General features: G+C 46.2%; 3 protein-coding genes across 4 annotated transcripts; 1 reads left to right on the top strand and 2 right to left on the bottom strand.

Annotated features, from left to right (window-relative positions):
• Positions 1-233: 233 nt before the first annotated feature.
• Positions 234-6,321, bottom strand: LOC137917095 (methylmalonyl-CoA mutase, mitochondrial-like). The gene is made up of 13 exons (XM_068759980.1): positions 6,289-6,321; positions 5,160-5,593; positions 4,374-4,741; positions 4,097-4,254; positions 3,596-3,767; positions 3,223-3,471; positions 3,042-3,153; positions 2,704-2,819; positions 2,187-2,302; positions 1,964-2,095; positions 1,746-1,893; positions 1,040-1,207; positions 234-778 (listed from the first exon to the last, which is right to left on the bottom strand). The coding sequence occupies exons 2-13, from the start codon at positions 5,569-5,571 to the stop codon at positions 650-652; spliced, it is 2,280 nt and encodes a 759-aa protein (XP_068616081.1). The 5' UTR covers positions 5,572-5,593; positions 6,289-6,321; the 3' UTR covers positions 234-649.
• A 909-nt stretch (positions 6,322-7,230) lies between these two features.
• LOC137917094 (peptidyl-prolyl cis-trans isomerase FKBP1B) lies at positions 7,231-13,773 on the bottom strand. 2 transcript variants are annotated; one of them, XM_068759979.1, is made up of 4 exons: positions 13,616-13,773; positions 11,473-11,516; positions 8,059-8,171; positions 7,231-7,978 (listed from the first exon to the last, which is right to left on the bottom strand). In XM_068759979.1, exons 1-4 carry the CDS (start codon positions 13,654-13,656, stop codon positions 7,850-7,852), a joined length of 327 nt encoding a protein of 108 aa, XP_068616080.1. In that variant the 5' UTR covers positions 13,657-13,773; the 3' UTR covers positions 7,231-7,849. The 2 variants fall into 2 exon arrangements, with proteins under 2 accessions (XP_068616080.1, XP_068616079.1); XM_068759978.1 differs by having other exon boundaries at positions 11,473-11,520; positions 13,620-13,773.
• Positions 13,774-14,737: 964 nt separating this feature from the next.
• Positions 14,738-17,738, top strand: LOC137917096 (WD repeat and coiled-coil-containing protein-like). The gene is made up of 3 exons (XM_068759981.1): positions 14,738-16,668; positions 16,878-16,998; positions 17,545-17,738. The coding sequence occupies exons 1-3, from the start codon at positions 14,752-14,754 to the stop codon at positions 17,736-17,738; spliced, it is 2,232 nt and encodes a 743-aa protein (XP_068616082.1). The 5' UTR covers positions 14,738-14,751.
• Positions 17,739-19,780: the final 2,042 nt, after the last annotated feature.

Genomic DNA, 19,780 nt, shown 5'->3' with positions numbered 1-19,780 from the left:
AGGAAAATAAAAAAGATATTCACGACAAGCAGGCCATGAGGTCGTTAAAAATTACTTTTGAAAGCTTTTTAGTATTTGCGCCATGCTTGTATTCCCATTTGTTTGCTATATGTATATTTATATATCTTTACCCTGCATGTTCCTTCTCAAATATAGTTCCGTTTCCATGTACCCCATGGCTGTAGCCGCTGTCTGGAGCCACCGGTGGCTGGGAGGAGATGATTGATGATGATGATGAATAAATTTATTAGACAGAATGTTAGAGCAGTAAAAGTACAGTCAAACAATAGTATGTATTACAGTACAAGTACAGTCAAACACCCTGTCTAAGAGGAGCATTTCAAAAATGCCCTTGGGATCTTGTTTTCTTTGAAAGTACTTCATACATAATTTACCAACCAGAATCACTATGGTAACCAATGGTAAATCTAACCTGTGAGTATACGCTTAGAAACCAGAATCAAAGTTGATAATCAGAGAACAAAAATGTGATAGAAGCAAAACACCGACAGGATTTTAATCACTGATTTTAATCAGTCCAAAAGAACACAGACAGATTCTATACAGAGAAATTCTACACGTTTCATTTTTGTGGCTCCAACATGGATAACACAGAAACGTGATTGTAGGGTTTGATTTTATTTAATTTTCACATGGCCTGGCGGATATTTTCCAAGCTCTTCTCAATATTGTCAATAACGTCCACTGCAGCCTGGGGGATCCTGGTTCCCGGGCCGAAGATGGCGCACACGCCGCTCTGGTACAAGAACTCGTAGTCCTGCAAAGAGAGAAGGAACTCAGCAGTCGAAGAAGAATTGATTCAGGATGCGCACCGTCCCTCTATGATTACGCTGGCTGATACAATTCCCAAAAGGAAAGGGATAAAATATGTTTGTAGCCAATTAGATAAAGCAATCCAGAGTGAGGGGAAACAAGAACAACACCGCAAGGAACTCCTTCAGTGCGGTAATGACACTGCGGGTGAATTGTGGTCGTCCTCTGAATGGTAGCTTTGTCCTTTCTAAATGTTTCTGTATACCTGTGGTGGGATGACGCCTCCGCAGATGACCAGGATATCTGGCCTGTCGAGCTTCCGGAGCTCCTTGATGAGCTCTGGGACCAGAGTCTTGTGTCCCGCTGCGAGTGTGCTGACCCCAACGCAATGAACGTCTGCATCGACAGCCTGCTGGGCGACCTCGACGGGAGTCTGTTATCCCAAATGACAAAACAAAGAAAACACAGATCAGATTGAGATGAACAGTTTGCATGTTCTCCCCGTGGGTTCTCTTCCAGCTTCCTCCCACCAAAAACGTGCAAATTGTTTACATTAAATTGTCCATAGGGGTGAGTGTGTGTGTGCGTGTGTGTGTGTGTGAGAATGCTTGTCTGTCTGTGTGTAGCCTCTGCACTGGAACATGCGGAGATGTCTCATGTACATCTTCATCATCGAAGCAGAGAAGATATAATTGCTGTCACCATGGTTACAACACCCATGGATCAGTGTCATTGAAGGAGGATGAGAATGAAAGAGGAAAAGGTGATGAGTAAAGGCAGAATATGAGGAAGAATAAAGGCAAGAAAGAAAAGAAAAGAAGATTCCTTTAATCCCTTTGAATGTAATCATTGTGGAATCTTCAGCTCAGTCTGACTTTAACCTCCAGAAGCTTCGTTGTAGAGTCACAAACTACCGACACAAACTCCCGTCTCGCACATTCATCTTTCTGCTGTGGGGGTTTCGCACTCACCTGAAACAACGGTCCGATGTCTACGTCGAAGCCGAGGTCAGCAAACCCAGTGGCGATGACTTTGGCCCCCCTGTCGTGACCGTCCTGCCCCATCTTTGCCACCAGCAGTCGGGGATTTCTGCCCTCATGCTTCTTAAACTCTGAAACTCTGAGGTAGGGAATGTCCATCAGCACATTCATACTGAACACCAAGATGCTCATGGGGCGCATTTCGCTACCTATCGTTGGCCAAAGTGATCTCTTCGTGCTCTCCGAACTCGCTGCGGTACGCTCCACTCACCATCCGGGTGCTGGCTTTGTGTTCACCGAACACGGCCTTCATGGCACCGGTTATCTCGCCGACAGAGCATCTGAAGGAAGAAGACGAGTGATGATGGGATCTCGATGCAAACGCAGCAGAGATTTTAAATGACAGCTTCTAGAGACCGGGCGATGTCAGACCTGGCTCGTGAAGCCTTCACCGCCAGGTCCAAGAGGTTGCCCTCCCCGGTCCGGGCACATTCCTCGATGGCTGCCAGACACTTCTTCGCCGCTTCAGGGTCACGATTCTGCCTCACCTAGAACACAGAAAGAATCTGAAACCATTCACACGACTCACAGAGCGTCCTCGCTGCCGGCCCTTTGATTTGAAAGTCATTTTGGGAGAAGGGACTGAAATACTACAAAACTAGACCGAACTCAGAGGCTCCTGCACCAAGGCAGCTCAGTTTCCATTCATTCCACCTTAAAAGCAATGATCCCTAAAAGCATAACACTTTGACCAAGAGTTTCGAATCACGATGGCACCTATTTTTCTTTTTTTTATTGCTCATCCCGTGAACTGAGCTCAATCCAAAACCTGATTCCTGCAACACTACACAGAACTTTCTTTTTGTCCAGTGATCAGTAGTTCAAAACCCAAAGCTGACAGGTTAACAGTGTTATTTAAAAGCAGTCAATCCTGCAAAGGAACGCCGACCTTTCTCAGTTTCTCAATCTGCTTTTCTCGTACAATGGTGTTATCGATCGCCAGCACCTCCACGGTCTCCTCCTTTTCCAAGCGGTACTTGTTGACCCCGACAATGACCTCTGATCCTAAGACGGAACAGGAGACAAAGAAAAAACGCTCCCCGAGTCAGAAAGTGGGGAAACAAACAGAGCGTTGATAGAACACACTGGGACGCCGCTCATCGTGGGACTCAGCTCGTGAGTCCCACGATGAGCTCGTGAGCGTACAAGGTACGCTGGAATAAGTTCCAGAGAAAGAGCAAGAATATGAGGCTTTAGCGAGGAGCTGGGGACATTTTCACGCAGTACCTGAGTCGATGCGCGCTTGTCTGCGAGCCGCACACTCCTCGATACGGAGTTTAGGAATGCCCTCCGCCACGGCCCTGGCCATGCCTCCCATTTCTTCAATCTCTTTGATGAACTGCGGAAAGAAAAAGACGGGGAATTCCAGCCTCCCGGTAGGAACGTTGACCGCGTGTCAGTCGCGAACCTTCAAAGCCGTGTTATAGACGTCGTCCGTGAGAGCCTCCATCATGTGTGAACCTCCCCAGGGATCAGCGACTTTGGGGATGCCCGACTCTTCCTGGATGATGATCTGCGTGTTCCGGGCAATTCGGGCGCTCTTCACGGTGGGCAAGCCGAGGGCTTCATCGAAGGAGTTGGTGTGGAGCGACTGGGTCCCCCCGAACACTGCCGCCATGGCCTCGATCACAGTACGGATCACATTGTTGTACGGATCCTGAGAAGAGGGAGGGTTTGACTCCAACAATGCCGCCATTCTTATTTTCCTCAATGATTCTGATCTCAGCCTGCAAAGTTCAGAAGCACATTTAGAGGACTTTCATAATGCAGCTAATATTTACTTGTTCGGTGAGAGACCAGCCTGAAGTCTGGCAGTGTGTGCGGAGGAGGAGGGACTTGGGGTTCTTGGGCTGGAAGTTCTCTCCAATGAGCGTGGCCCACAACCTCCTAGCTGCCCTCAGCTTAGCGATTTCCATGTAGAAATTCATCCCAATGCCCCAGAAGAAGGATAACCTGAGAGCCAACACATAAAAAAAACAACACATAAAAAAAATCAGTCGTGAATATTGACCCAAAATGACAGAACAAAGAGAGAAATCAGTCGACCCCGAGCGGCTGTCAGCCCCAGCCATTCAATGGAGACAGCTCAAGATGGATGGTGCCTTCAGTGATGAGAAGAGACAACTCTAATATTTGAGCAATTGAAAAGGTACGGGGGGGGGGGAGAAAGGAGGAGAGCCTGATGGAAGGAAGGGTTGGTACTCTCGCTCCAGCCGCACTTCTGGAGTCACTTCCTCTGGGATTATTACCTCCGCCACACTGCTACTAGCAAATACATTCACCTGGGGGCGAACTCGTCGATGGTTAAGCCTGCTTTCAGTCCGGTGCGGCAGTACTCCAGGCCGTTAGCGATGGTGTAAGCTACCTCAAGGATGGCATCGGCTCCAGCTTCCTGAAGATGGTAGCCGCTGATAGATATGGAGTTGAACTTGGGCATGTGCTAGTAAGACGAGAAAAACGTCAAAAGCTATCCAGAGGATTTAAAATAAAAACACACCAAGAGCACAACAGATGCAGACTAATGACGCAGATGATCCATCACCACTGCGTGGCGCGTACCTTGGAGGTGTAAGCGAAGATGTCAGCAATGGCACGCATGGAAGGTTCTGGAGGGAAAATATACGTGTTGCGCACCATGAACTCCTTCAGAATATCGTTCTGAATGGTGCCGGTTAGCTTGGCTTTCGGCACGCCCTGCTCCTCTCCAGTGACGACGAACATCGCCAGCACAGGGATCACAGCTCCGTTCATGGTCATCGAGACGGACATCTTCTCCAGCGGGATTCCATCGAAGAGCATCTTCATGTCTTCAACCGTGTCTATGGCGACTCCGGCCATGCCGACGTCGCCGTGGACGCGGGGGTTGTCCGAGTCGTAGCCACGGTGCGTCGGGAGGTCGAAGGCCACAGAGAGACCCTGCTGCCCGGCTGAAATGAAGGGAAAGCTATTTTTTAAAACATCAAAAGACAAAAAAAAAAAATTAAAAAACACACAATTTAGCCTGTTCACGGCAAGCTAATTAAATTTCCCCTCAAGAAAACTAAAATGTTGCTTCATAACAAAAGCCGTCCGGTGTTGATTGCTGGACCAGCTCCGCATACAATTAACTCCTTTTGATATGTGTAAAGCAGCCCGGCTCCAGACATCCAAACTGCTGCACACTTTGAAAAACAAGATGGGATTCAGTTTTTTGGAACAAGATCCAATCAATAGCTGTAACTGTTGGTGCACAGTACAAGCCTCCCTGGAGTTCACTTTAAATATTGGTGTCATCAAAGCTGGAATGCAAACTGTAGTTTCAAGATAAAAATTTTTTTTTTTTAATGCATACAACATCAAATCTACCTTTAATGTTATCTTTGTAGAATTTGTTGCTCTCCTCCACGGTGCTGAAACCGGCATACTGCCTGATCGTCCAAGGTCTGTATGTGTACATGGTGGGATAAGGCCCTCTAGTGTATGGAAACACGCCTGGCAATTCATCCGCCCTTCCAGCAGAGTCTGCTTGAGTGTATACGGGCTTGACGTCGATCCCCTCAGGCGTTCGCCAGATCAGATCTTCCGGGTTCATCCCCTTCAGCTGTTTCTTAGCGAGGTTGGCCCATTCGGGATGCAGCCCAGGTTCATCCCGACACGGCACGGACGTGTGGATCAGAGAGCGAAGCGTGCGTCCTGAAGAGACAGACGCTCTGACCAAGTGCCGCCGGACCGCCATCGCTGCACACGCCCTCTGTGCTGCCAGCATGCTGATTGTCATCAATCAGACGTGCATGGATCCCCTGAGGTAAATCGTGAGAAGAGATTTTAATACAATACTTGTACAGAAACTAAGTGATCATTTCCTCCTCGTAGCTAACATTTCATTTAATTGAAAGCAGTACAAAGTTAACATTTCTAAAGTCAAACCACATCAACTTTAGCTGTTTTGCTTAATGGATACTGATTCTGAATTTTACCTAAAAAAAAATTGGATTATGGGCAAGAAATCTCTGACTGGGTCGCTCAACAAATTGGCAATAAATAATCCAATAGTTTAAGAATAACTTTTATTCCACCATGTACAGTTTAACATATTCTCTGACTATTTTAATGATTTAACACCAGAATGCCTGCAGCCCAAAGCAAAGCAAGCCTCCACCACGCTGGAGAGTTCCGTTCAGATCGATAATAGCAAGGATATAACTTCAGGCGAGCAGCGTTTAGCTTCTGATTTTCATTTGACAACGACGGAACATTTTTGCAGCGATGTCAATATTATTCCGGTTGACTCATGGATGGTTCAACTGCTGCGTGGAAGACGGACGCGCGCAGGTTGCTGTTGTTTTGTTGGTGTAGCATTTCGGCTAACAGGGACAGTTGGCTAAATAACCTAGCTTGACTTGTTAGCATGAATTACAGGATTCGAGGCGCGTCGTAGGCACGTATCTATATTTTACAACGCACAGTTAGCCTATGTTTAAGATCGATTTCTGACCTTGCCTCCTGTGCTCTTTCAGGTTGATGAAAGGCGTGTGTTTGTCCGTCCAATGACGCGTCAAAACACGAGGAATCAGCCAATCATATACTAGCGTCACTACATGAACTTTGACCTTTGAAACAGGATGTAGATATTAACCTAAGATCGTTGTTTTTCTTAGAGATACACAACACCAGCGATGGTAGCGCATTACAGTACGTAACATTGCGTAACGTACGCGTAACGTCAGAATCAGCTTTATTGGCCAAGTTTGGGCGCACAAAAAAGGGATTTAACTCATGTTTGAACAAACTACAAATTGTTTGGAATTTTTAATTAACAAAAAAAAGAAAAAATTAAGTTGATGAAACATTTACACAACATGAAACGGTGGCGTTAACAAATGTGTATTTTAATTCCCTCGAAATAAATAGCTTGGAATTTCCCCTTGAGGGACAAATAAAGGAATATCTTTTTTGATTGGCGGACATTTCTATATAAAAATGCTCCATTAGGGGGCGCTGTTACTACACAAGTCACATACAAACTTTGTCTCAAACCCCTTGCAACCAGCAAGGAGGTCATGCTTTTGGCTTCCTTTATTGCGTCTCACCGTTTTAATGCAGAAATAGAAGTTACGTCAAACAGTTGGGCAGAGTAGCGATCCTTGGCTCAGGAAGCTTCATGCCAAGAAGCTCTTCTCTCTCATGGCTATTTGCAGGGGGGGGGAAAGACAACTGTCTGGTTTGCACTTTTCTGTGTGTCACTGCAAACACACCTCCACCTCTTCATGTATCTGACACAGACGGATTAAAATCATCCACTGTGCAGAACACAAAACCGTGTTGACATCATGCGGAGGTTGTGTTTTCAGATTTTAATACGACTAATGAGCGTCAGAGGAGCATTTCATAATGAACCATCCACCCAAAAACTGAAACTCGGAGACACAGATTTGTCAGTAAAAACGTGCCGTTTTTTTTTATTAAGGGCTGGTCAATAATTTGCTGTAGAAGCACCGGCTCTAATACAGATTATTGAGATGGTTTAATAGTGTACACACTTGCAGTCGGGGTTTTACGAGAGGTATAAAATACACTAAAACACAGCAACATCATTCAGAGCATTCAGCAGGACGAACCTTTAATCAAAGTGGCGATGCAGACATTGGTATACGATACAGAGACACGTACCCTTCCTCTGTGGCTGAAGCTGTGAGGCAGTTTATGTTGCGATTACCATGAAAGTACAGCTTTTAATCAAACGACTAATCTTCTCATGGTTCCCCCAACATATATATTATTTTTTTTACAAAATTAACTGAAATGAAACGAAACAGCGTCGACTGTGGTGAATGTGAACATCTTGCATGAGGTGAGGACGTCTCCGTAGTATTTACTAATACAATAGAGCAACAAAGCAGCGGTTTAAATACAGAACTAAACAAGACGGGAGAAACCAGAGAGAACCAGGTGGATGGTGGGAGGCAGCAGCCGGATAAGGTCTCCCCTGCAGGGGGGGGGGGCGGGGAGCAGGTTGTGGCGACCTCAGCCTCATTAACCCTTGAAGTCCCGAGGAGTCACTCCAGCCTGAGCAGCTCCACGTCGAATATAAGCGTGGCATTGGGAGGGATGACTCCCGGGTGGCCCGTTGTTCCGTAGCCCAGATCTGGTGAGCAGGTGATTTTTGCCCGCTGGCCCAGGCTCATCTGACACATGAAAAAAAACAGAAAACGACTCATGTTCACATGAAAACGGACCGCTCCTCTGATGTAGCCCCCCCCGTTACCTGCGCTACTCCTTCTTCCCAGCCTTTAATAACCTCCAAACGTCCGAGGTTGAACTTAAAGGGCTTGTTTCTGTCTCGGGACGAGTCAAACTTCTTCCCATTCTGCAGCATGCCTGCAAAACAGGAATTGCATCCACGAACTTGAGAGTGTACACACGTACCGTTTTCTTTCTTTAACGACTGTTTTGTCATTCTTCGGAGAGACGGCAGATTAAACGCACGCCCGTTTCCTTGACGGCTAACGTTTTGGGCTGAGGCGTTTTGAGCTTATCGTGATGCTGGGTCTTTTTTCAATTATGCAAAATGAACAAAGGGAATGTGAATCAGGAAACGTTGGCCTGCTTTAATGAACTAGGCCACTGCTTGCCTCTATGTAGACCCCTGGGGGGTGGGGGGGGGGGCGGAGCTCCTTCAGAACACGGACCTTTCAGGTTGACTGGAAGCCGTTAAACTCTGCTCAAAGGCAGAGACGCTTTGAGCTGCTCGTCATCGTCTGAGGCCGTGCTTTCATACTCTACTCTCTACCCTGAGGAATCTGATTACAGCTGCGAGGAGGACGCACTGGAAATATGATCAGTCAAAGCCACATTCCGAGGCGGTCATGTGACCTTCCTTATCCGTTATGTAGGCCAACAACAATGAAGACGATTGGCCCACAAAACAAGGCGCTTGGATTTACATTTTTATTGCTATATGTACAGTCCTGATCGTGTTTGAGAGACTTCACAGTATTTAATGTTACAGAGAATGTAGAGAAAAGAAATGGAGATAAACTAATATTTTTCAGCGCCGCTTCTCTCCTTTCTGTCCAGCTAAACTTAGACGGTTCTCTGTTGCCAAGAAACGCTGCTGGGTTGGACTCGATCCAGTCGGGGAGTCATCAGCTGCACCTTCAGAGACAGATACCACCTGCTACGGGGCGCATAGCTAGCAGGAACATTCGTGCTCCACATGAAGAAATGCAGGAAAGGTTTCTGGCGGGGGGGGGGCAGGCGAGCATGGGCTGAGGGTCACACCGGCGGCTGGACAAAACCAGTTTAAGGCAGGCGGAAACACCACCTGCTTGTTATGTAGAGAAACACCCTGAAAGTGTCGGACGTGCTGGAAGTACGGCTGCAGAAACACTTCATGGCCGTCCAAATCTTGCAAGGAGACAAAAGCACTTTAAACCGCATTTGGATCAAGGCTGCTTTATCGCTCTCCAGACCGCTGAGCATGGGTGGGGTCGCCACAAAGAAATAAATCAGTCTGGCTCCCACATTCTCCTCTCAGGAAAGCCTTTCATTTCTGGCAAGTCCTGCAGAAAGCCATGGCGGACAAGGGTGGGGTTATTTTTTACACAGGATCCTGCCCCCCCCAGTCTAGCACAAGTCCCAGCCCAACAACCCCCGAGAGTGGATGAAATGACATGCATGTAAACCAATCTGTCAAAGACAGAGTGTGAGTGTGTGTGTGTGTCCAATCTCTCCAGACACCCCCCCCCCACTGAAAGCTGCTCTATTCACCTTCATGCTCATGCAGCACAATCTCCGCTTTGGTTTCCTTTAACTCCGTCCTTCCAGGATTGGAGACATTCAATCGCAGCTTTCTCGGGGTTCAGCCGCTGCTCTCTATTTCGGTGTCACTCGCCAAAGGCCTTCGAGTCTCAACTTCAGCACATTTTCATCTAGGCTGGACCTCAAACACGGTTAGACCGGACATCGTGTCCGAAGAGTTTGTCGCTCTTTCAGTTCTCGTGTCTTGTTGGCGAGAACAAACGGGGCCGTGTCAACCGTGGACACTTCCGGGTTGCAGCGCCGTCAGATTGACGGATATCAGATCTGCTTCCTTGCCTATCGTGTTTTAATTTGCGCCCGACGGTAATGTCCTACTCCTGCCAGCAGGTGGCGTTAATACAACAACACACTGTTTGAAGCCACCAATAAGAAAAAGTAGAAGAAGGTGAGGACGCAGCAGGATAGCTAAATGAATCAGTGAACGCGGGGCTCAGTTCCATGCACAGCGAAGAAGAGATGACGTCACCGCAGGATGGCCGTGAACCGCCGCCGTCGCCCCCTGCTGGAGCGAAACCGCCTCATCCAGGTTCACCGGCTGCTCCCGTTTATACAGTATAACCCACATGGAATTCTGCCACCAACTTAATAAATAATAACGTTTCATTTGCACGTATGTTTCTCCATAATATGAACTCCAACCGCTTTCACCGAGAGAGAGGAAAAAGAGGAACTCCGTACATTACCGCTTAGCCGATCTCTGCAGAGTTCCAACCCAAAGAGAAAATCCAGATTACTTTTTCCACCCAGCATTCGTTATCCCAATGAGGCCAATCGCTTCCTGATTATTATTATTTTTTTTTTACAAACACTCAGATTAGTCAGGGGGAAACAAAACAGCCAGAAATCTTAAATGAAACTGAATTCATGAAAGAACCTCCGTCTAGACAAGGAATTGGTTTCGTAAGAGATGAAGAAAATTATGTCAAACCCTTTTAAGTGTATCAGGATGCATGAGATAAGATTAGACTAATGCATGCACATTCCATACAAAAACAAAAATACACAGACATGAATCAAACCTGCTCACTGCAGCGCCTCACAATAACCTTTATCTCCATGTAATGACAGTGAGACGCGCAGACAGGCTGGTGACTGAAGGCTCTGTTTACCTTCAGTCTGACCCAGTTGTCTTTACTGCCAAGCCCGGGGCGCCGCATAACCCAAATTAATCCTGCCAAATGTCTCTGACGGAAAGTTGTGCAATCTGACTGCAGACACACAGAAAAAAGAAAGCATGCATTTGGGAGAGGTCGTAACGGTTTGTGTGTGCGTGTGTGTGTGTGTGTAAAACGCACGGTACAACATTTCACAAGTCTCAACAGTCTACACAAACAAACAAGAAAAGGCACCAGGGACCAAATTTCTCAGTTAAAACAAAACAAAGATCAGTGTGACGCTCCACCCCGTCTTTGGAACGGAACGCAGGCGAGTACACGTCTGGCAGACTGAACACAAAGAGCCGAAAGGCCGAAAACAGAGCCATGGGGTGCTCCAGGTGCCGATTCCTCACAGTCACACGCCTCCTAATGCTCCATTACATTATAATTTACCATGATCATCAAAATCAATACACTACTAATAAAAACTGCATCCATCTTCCGAGGACAAACTATGTAAAGGGTTCATGTTAGCATGTTATTATTTATTATAGTCTATATTATTATTTCGCACAGATTAGTGTAAATGTTGTCAGAAACAAACGAGAAACATGAATAATCCGCTCATTTAATTTGACACTATTCTGATCCACACAGACACTGCATTGGAAACGTTTCTCTCTCTCTCTCTCTCACACACACACACACACACACACACACACACACACACACTCCGTCTGGTTCTCTAGAACATCACTTACCTATGTAATGAACAACACATGTCTGGCCCTTCTTTGGAAAAGTTCTTCCTGTGAAGAGGAGAAGAAGAAAACAGGAATCACTGTGAATCCCGTCTGTTGATGACGGCTGGGTGTCGGGTCTGACTCGCTACAACATGCTTCTGGGTTAAACATCAGTTACATCAGCAATGATGGGGGGGGGGGGGCACCTGAGAGCAATTTTGAGTGAAATTATTGAAATATATAGACTTAAAATAAGACAACATATATAATGAAAAATGAAAAAAACAAATTGGAAAATTGTAAAAAAGTCTTCAGTGCTTTGAGCTTATTCTCATAAAAAGGCTTCTGACAAGGCTCCATCTCTCGCCACTTCCAGAGTTGTTTTCCAGCTGTGGGTAATAGTCAGATTTAGACTATTTACAGTTCACAGTTGGTGCTTCCCGTTCGGCAACTTCCTCTTCTCTGCAGCAAGTTACTGCCACCTTTTGCTCTTCCTCTTTAACTCCTTCTGCTGAGGAATTCTAAATCCCTTCATATTCATCTGAAGAGTGAATATTATCAAAAAAAATACGCTTATTCGATTTTCCTGTTTTCAGAAAATACGTAGCGAAATTGAGCCAAACAGTTAAAAAAAAAAAAAGATTTAGACAATTGACCGAATTCTGCGTCTCAGCAGAAGATTGCCATTCTTTGCTTTACCACAGCATGTTTTGCACCCGTCAGGCGTGTTTGTTGTCGAAGGATAACGCTGGCATTCATACTAAACACACATTCAGCGTAGTTAAAAGAAAAAGATGTGTCACACAGCTAACGGCATAGCAACCAACCGCCCAGCCAAGCCTCCGAGGGATCAAGGATGGATCCCGTCTCAACGCATTACCGCAGAGCAAAAAAAATACTGCTTCCAAAAAGTCATGGAGTTCATTTGGCTGTAGAGAAGCCACAAAATACTTTTCTGTTTGGGCCTAAGCTGACCCAAAAAGCACGAGAAATGTCAGCTCCAGCTGCTTGAACCCAAAAAAAAGTCTGGGGGGCCGGGCTGAAATGAAAGCGGAACATCTCAGGCCTATGGATCCGCGGTACGTCGGGAGCAGGAAGAACACATTTCCTACACTGATGCGCGGTGGCGGTTGGGTGAACCTCCGGGGCTGTTTTGCTTCCTTGTGGCGAGGACTCGACGGATTCCCATCAAGCATCAGGAAATACCTAGAAGAACTCTTCTTGCCATCTGCGAGCGTTAAGAGGTCAACGATCCCGTGCATATCGTCCACTACGCTTTGGTTTGACAAGAAAGATCGTCCCAGAGTGGCCTGCACGGTCACCGGACTTGAATTCCACAGAAAAGCTCTGCGGTGGGATTTGAAGAAAGAGTTTGCAGCATGTAAATGAAGGAATATTCCAGAAATTACAAAGCCCTTTAATCCATAAAAAATGGGGGCTTTGTTTCCAGAAGTTGGTGTCTGGCTTTGCTAAATGATAAAGCTAAATGAAAAAATAAACCCTTTGTCAGCATCATATCATTTTATTTCTAATCTAAATTCATAATTGCTGTATTATAACTTTTAGTTTTCACATTTTCTCATGAAAGTGCCTTTTTTTTTACATATCCTCACACATCCTCACGATGGAAACTGTGGATTGATTGATTCGCCGTGCAAACTAATTATTGGTGCCGTTTCACGCAGCGGTCCGGAGATAGCCCGCTGCAGCCTGCAGACAGTCAGTCACGGGCAGCGGCCATTTTTTACGTTAATTCCACGGGACGGCTTCTCCTGAGTGAAAAGTGTTTCATAATAAAATAATAATAATAATAATAATAATAATAATAATAATGTAACGTGTGTGTAAAATTAATCTCTGGTAAAACGAGTAAAAACAGATAAATGTTTACGTGAAGGAACATTCACTTTATTTGGAGGAAGAAAAAAAAAGAATAAGCTGAATTTAATAAAAAGGGACGAAGCTGTTGGTGAAATATGGAGATTGTTCTCTTGACATACAATACCCGAGAGACAATAACTACTAGTTTCCATCCGTCTAACGAGGGATTTGCTCGAGTTAATATTTTCGGTAAATTACGTTGATATTTGACCAACTTTGAACGGCGTTCGCGGGAGCCCCCTAACCGGGAGGCGCGTCGACGCACAGCGCAGAAATAAACTCACCATCGCCGGCGAATATTGTCTCGACTTCCACGCCCATGTCGGTGAAGTGTAGCGGTTAGTTGTACCTTGAAAAAAAAGCAATCAATTCTGCACGTTTCACGAGTACTAGTTGGACAATATATGGATCGATGGGAACCACGGAGCCACTACTCCGAGAGCGAGACAGCCAAGATATTCTGCGACCAGACGGCGTCGAGATCTTCGACTCCGTGACGTAAAACTCGTCTTCAGCCTTCAGGAAGAAAAAGTTTCCTTTTCTACCAATTAAAATAATATTTAAAAAATGTCCTTGGAATTTGTTTCACAGTAAGTTGACATTAACAAACGACCTCGAATGCGTGAAGTTGTTTAAAAATAAATACGTGATAATTGAACCACATATCCCATAATTCCCGGAAATTGAATCTGCTTCCGGGTTCATTTGGCTTGCGCGTTCAGAGCACCTTTCAGAGTAGTTCTATGAAAATCTACTTTCTGTGTCGCCCGAGTTCCAAATGAGCGATCTGCGTTTTTCTTAAGGTAAGTGACGAGCACAAATGTTTGTGAGCATTTTAACTTTATTGTTGGTTTACTTGCAACACACAGTTGTGTACAGAAAACGCTTAATGGATACCACTGGTATCATGGAACATTGTTTTTATACTTTCATATCAATGGCATTAGTATATCCTCGTGTATTTTATACCTTCCATCTCACATGCTCAGCTTACTCTACTGCTATATTTTACTTTTGACAGTTGTGATGGATATTTCATACAAACAAGCTAAAAAAAAAAGCTTCTAAATTTGTCTTATAACTACAATAATAACAACTATGATTTGTCCTGAGTCTTTTTTAGCACAGGTAACTGAGGAGAGGCTCCTACCTAACACATACTGCTGGTGCCCTGCGGTCCCAACTGGACATCTTTATTGTAAAGGTCATTTAGGTGTAATCTGCTCTAAGTGTTCGTCACCTCTGCCTCGGCTCAGGCAGACGGGATTAAGACTTGTACTTGGAGGGAGACACGAGAGCGGCTCCTGCTATTCCTTCAATCTGCATGGCTAGCGATAGCTACTCCAGCGTAGGAACTGTTTAGATCAGATCGACTGTTCTACTCTCTGTCTTCTTGTTTTCTTTATACTTGCTAGGATGGATCTTGGCAAGGCAAAGCTCCTTCGGGCGAGTCTCAACTCTTTACACCAAGCCGTCCACCCCGCGCACGGCATAGCATGGACGGACGGGAAGCAGGTCTGCCTGACGGGTCTTTACTTCATCAACGGCGAGGTGAAGTTTGGGGACGCCAACGTCATCGGGCAGTTCGAGCACGTCTTCGGACTCTCCTGGGGGCCGCTCTGCTGCTCCGACTCCCCCGCCTTGTTGGCGGTTCAGCACAAGAAGCATGTGACTGTGTGGCAGCTTCAGCTCAGCACCCTGGAGCAGAACAAGCTGCTGTGCACTCAGACCTGTGAAATGAGCGAACCGTTCCCGTTGCTCCCGCAAGGCTGCGTCTGGCACCCCAAACTGGACATTTTGGCTGTGCTGACCAAGAAGGACGCGTCTGTGCTATTTTCTGTCAGGGTGGACAACCGGAGAACAAAGGCAGACATCAAAGGCGGTGGACTGATCCACTGTGCGTCTTGGACGAAGGACGGCACACGCCTGGTGGTGGCGATTGGCAGTGCGCTTCACTCCTACATCTGGAATGACGTTCAGACGAGTCTGGTGGCCTGCTCCTTCTGCCCCATTTTTGATGTCGGGGGCTCCATCTGTGCCATGGAGGCCACAGCGGAAGCTCAGGTCGCCGTGGCAACAGAGCTGCCCCTTGATAAAATCTGCAGGCTAAATGCTGGGATGGTCTTCGACATCCCAGAGGCTGAGCCCACGCGGAGCCACGGCTCGCACGTGCTCATTTCAGACGAGGACAATCTTCTGGACTCCCGAAGGCGATCTTTTGAATCAGAGCGATCCTTCATCCCGAGCTCTGGCCCTATAGGCCTGACCCACCTCTTAGCAAGGCACCGTCGCTCGGACCCCAGCCCCCTCATTCACCTGCGTCGTCGAGATACCATGACGGGCTCTGGCCAGGACTCGTCTCACCTCATTCTGGTGACGTATGAGCGAAAGGTTACCACCACCCGTAAGGTCAGCATCCCCGGGATTTTGGTCCCCGATGTCGTTGCGTTCGACCCGCGCGGGTCCACGGTTGCCGTGGCTTCCAACGCCTGCAGCATGGTGCTCGTGTACTGCATCACAGCCTCTGCCGTGCCGAACATTCAGCAGATCTCTCTCCCGCCGAACGACAGGCCCAAAGGCGTCTGCTTCCTCAGCTCGAACATGCTGCTGTTGATGGTGGGCACGCAAAAGACCAACGACCCGACCTTCACTCCACTTTCGAACACCGATAAATATATCCTTCGTCTCTTTGCCAAAGAGTTGATGTACGATGGCGAGACTCGCATCACGCCATCCCCCTCTCCTCAGAACCACGAGCCCACCTCTAATTTCTGTGCCGGGATTAGGAGACACTCCGAACACCTGTGTAAGGACGACCGGGAGCGCCCAGAGATAAAGGACTTGGTGCTGCCCGTAGGGGGAGTTATTCCCTCGCCAGGCATCAGGCGCAGGCTGGTAGAAGAAGTGAAGAGCGCCGAGCCAAGCCCCGTCTCCAGTTCTGCGGACTCCTCTGATCGACTATCGGACAGAGCCTCCTCCAGCGCCTCCTCTGTTACAGTGGAGAATTTTGACATGGACCACGTCAACCGCATGACCAACCTGGCGGTGGCCGGGCAGGCCAGCAGAGACTCCAGTCGGGCGAGCTCTCCTCGCCTGGAGCCGCCAGAAAGGTTTCACACCGAGCAGGCGTTGCCCACGCATGACAAGACGCCAGGCCCCGCAAAGGATCGGCCACTGGAGCAGCTCGTCCAGAACATGGATCGACTTTTTACACGTTTCGCAGACGTACAGCAGTGCCTGACCGAGATCAGAGACTATACCCAGAATGGAAGGAAGGCCCCGAGCGTCCACCCCAATGCCTGCGATCCACCATATGTCAACGTCACATGCCAGGTACGGTGGCCATTTTTATTTATTTATTTGTGTTCAGCTTGCAGGGATAATAAATCCAGCTAGAGGGAGGGAGAATCCTTCCTTCATTAGCAGCTGTAGCACGAGGTGCCAATTTAAGGACGAGGCATTCAAATAGTGTTCAACGCCTCTTATTTTATTCCCAGGGGCCTCTGCTTTGATTCACATCTTGCGTCTTTGTGCCTCCGCAGAAACAATTGTCAGAAAATGTGTTCATCGACGAGCGGCGGCCGGTGCTGCTGTGTGATGGGAAACTGTGTCTGCACGCCCTCCAAGATCTCTTCAACCTAACTGTTGTGGAGATGATGCACGGTAGGTGACGGGGGTTTTTTTGCGTTTTATTTTGAAGAGTAGTTTGATTTCAGTTTGGTGTTAAAAGTCTTAAGAAATGTGATTTATTTATTTACCAGGACTCCTGTACAGCAACAATGAGCTCAACCGTGGTGCGATACAGAAATAAAGACTTTCTAAAGTCTCCCCTCATCAGACCGGCCGTCTAAGTCAGCTCTCTGCAGTTAATCCTTGTAGCTTTATGAAACCTTTTAGTCATGAATGCAGAGTTTTAATTGATAGACAGCCTCATAGTTTTTTTCTGTCCCGTCTTAGACGGCACATTCTAGCATTGTTGTTTCGTTAGCTTGCATAAGCTATAAATAGAAGTGATTAAAAGCCTAGGTCAGATTAAAAGGTTTTAAACAAAAGGAGCTTACTGCTATTGAATGTGCGTCGTGTTATGTTGCTGTGGCAAGACGGACGCCGCAGTCTTGCACGCTACCTTTTGGTGCAGCTTCTTATTTCATGATTAAACCGATGCATAGAGAGCCATGCTGGGCCAACGGTCTCGTCTCATCTTTCCAGGTCCATTGTGGATTGTACTTGTGGCAGACGCGGACGGCTTTGTGCCGTTGACATTCAAGTCCAAAGACGAGCTCACAGTGCGAAACGGGAGGCGGAAACCTAATCTCAGAACTCCTGGGAGTCCAGACAACTCCTGCCCATCTAGTCCGGGTCCCAGCCAAACCCCCAACACAGCCACAGAGTCTTCCAAGTGAATGGACTAATGCCGTGGTACCGTTGTTTCTGTAATACATTCGACTGGATCCAAGTGTGCAAGATCGACTGAATGTGCTGTGAACACGCAGCCCCTCACTAATGAGGATAACCGGAGTTGTAGTTCTTTATTTTTTTACTAAACACATTGGTGATTTGAAAACGGCTGCATTTTCAGACATGATTATTGTGCAGCGAGAAATTGTTCTCTGTAAGTTTAATGTGTTGATGAAATGCAGTTATTGAGAAGGAATCCCCTCTTGAAGCAGCACAACAATAGTCGGGCCTACTCTGTACAACGTTTGGTGTGTTTTAGGGATGTTAAAGTAAGTGTTAAATTCTCCAGGTGTCCTGGTACAAGAACTAATAGATGCTTATGTAAATATTTGGTTTTGAAAGTTGGGTTTTACCCAAATCTGTAGTCCAACTCATCAACCGAGGGTTGTTTGGCTCTGATATACAATCCAGAGCGGAAAACTAAAATGTTGCAGTAACCCAACTGACCACGAGAGGGGGCAAGACTCATCCAGTTATGCAGAGCTCTATTGAAAACCAAAAAAGCATAAAAGTGTTTGTTATTTATGTTTCGTTTGTTTCTTTGTGGTTTTTTGAAAAATAAAATCATACCTACTACTGCAATATTTATTTTGCTGCAACAAAGAAACAATACTTTTATCAAGTCTACCAAACAACCTCTACAATGTTTATTCATATAATCGTAAATAAATAACAGTGCTGCAGAGATGAACACAGCAAATAATGCTATACATTCATTTATATAAATAATGTAATCATATATATTTTTTTATATCCAAGGAGACTGTACAGTACAAGTGGAAATGAACAGTTTACTTTAAAACAATTCAACTTCTTTTCAGTGTAATATACACTAAGATACGATTTCCCAGCTGCATTCACTGGAACCGGCAGCTTTCCGAGTTCACTCCAGATCATGCATTATTCAAATCCTCCATTGTTCTGGTGCTGATGCTCTGTTTCCTGCAGGAGAAACATGACGACCATTCATGAGTACATTCAGTCAGTTGCTTTACTACTGATAGTTCTGATCCATACGGCAACAGTTCTATCACCAACAAGGAAGTTGTGTTTTCACCCGTGTTCGGATTCTGCTTAAATCTCAGGACGTATTGATAGCGATAGATCTTGAGTCAGAATAGACCTTATTAAATTTTGGTGTGGATGCAAATAACTCGCATTCATTGATTTAACTTTATTAAACATTTTGGAATTTGCTTTCATTATTTCTCTGAATATTCCATTGAAGAAAAGCAGGCACATTCGACGGTTGTTATCTCTGAGTCTGTGCTACTTGTTGCAGATCCAAATACAAACCAAGACACGGCAGATTGTTCACGGTTCACATATCGAACGTGAAGAAATTAAGTCTGCTGTTGCTTAATAATGTCCCGAGAGAGAGAATTCAATCACGATTCAGTTTTCAAATGTTATGCGATGACATTTCAAGACAGGTTAAAACGTGATCCTTATTTTGTGACATAAATTTACCGCAGGTGGAAAAAAAGCCAAATCACTCATGCATTTAAGAAACTGACATTTACAAAATAAAGTAAAAAAAAAAAAGACGGTACGATTCACAAGTTTAATTCTCAGGTGAATAACAATGACTCGTCACCTCAGCTCATCCAGGCATCCTTTATTCCTGAGCCGCACGTTTTCACTGATGGGATAGAGCACTAAGATCATCAGCCCCGTGATGATGAAGGCCACTGGGGCGGCGCCGATCAGCAGCTTCAGGGTGTACACGACTGGAGCAGGCTGCTTGCAGGCGCCAGTGTCATAACCCGCAAATCTACAAACACCAACAGACGTCGCGTGTTACGCAATTCGCATCCAGTTGAAAATAAATCAGATCATTTGCATTTCTGCATGACAGGCTTGAACATAGGTGAAGATCATCTTCGTGTGTGTGTGTGTGTGTGTGTGTGTGTGTGTGTGTGATGGTGATGCAGGCTTACTCCAGGCACAGGGTGGACACTCCCAGCGATATTCCAGCGGCAAACTT

Source organism: Brachionichthys hirsutus, unplaced genomic scaffold, assembly GCF_040956055.1.
Source record: "Brachionichthys hirsutus isolate HB-005 unplaced genomic scaffold, CSIRO-AGI_Bhir_v1 contig_339, whole genome shotgun sequence".
NCBI classification, from domain to species: domain Eukaryota; kingdom Metazoa; phylum Chordata; class Actinopteri; order Lophiiformes; family Brachionichthyidae; genus Brachionichthys; species Brachionichthys hirsutus.
Note: the sequence above shows the minus strand (reverse complement) of the source record. Positions and strands in the feature narration are given on the sequence as shown.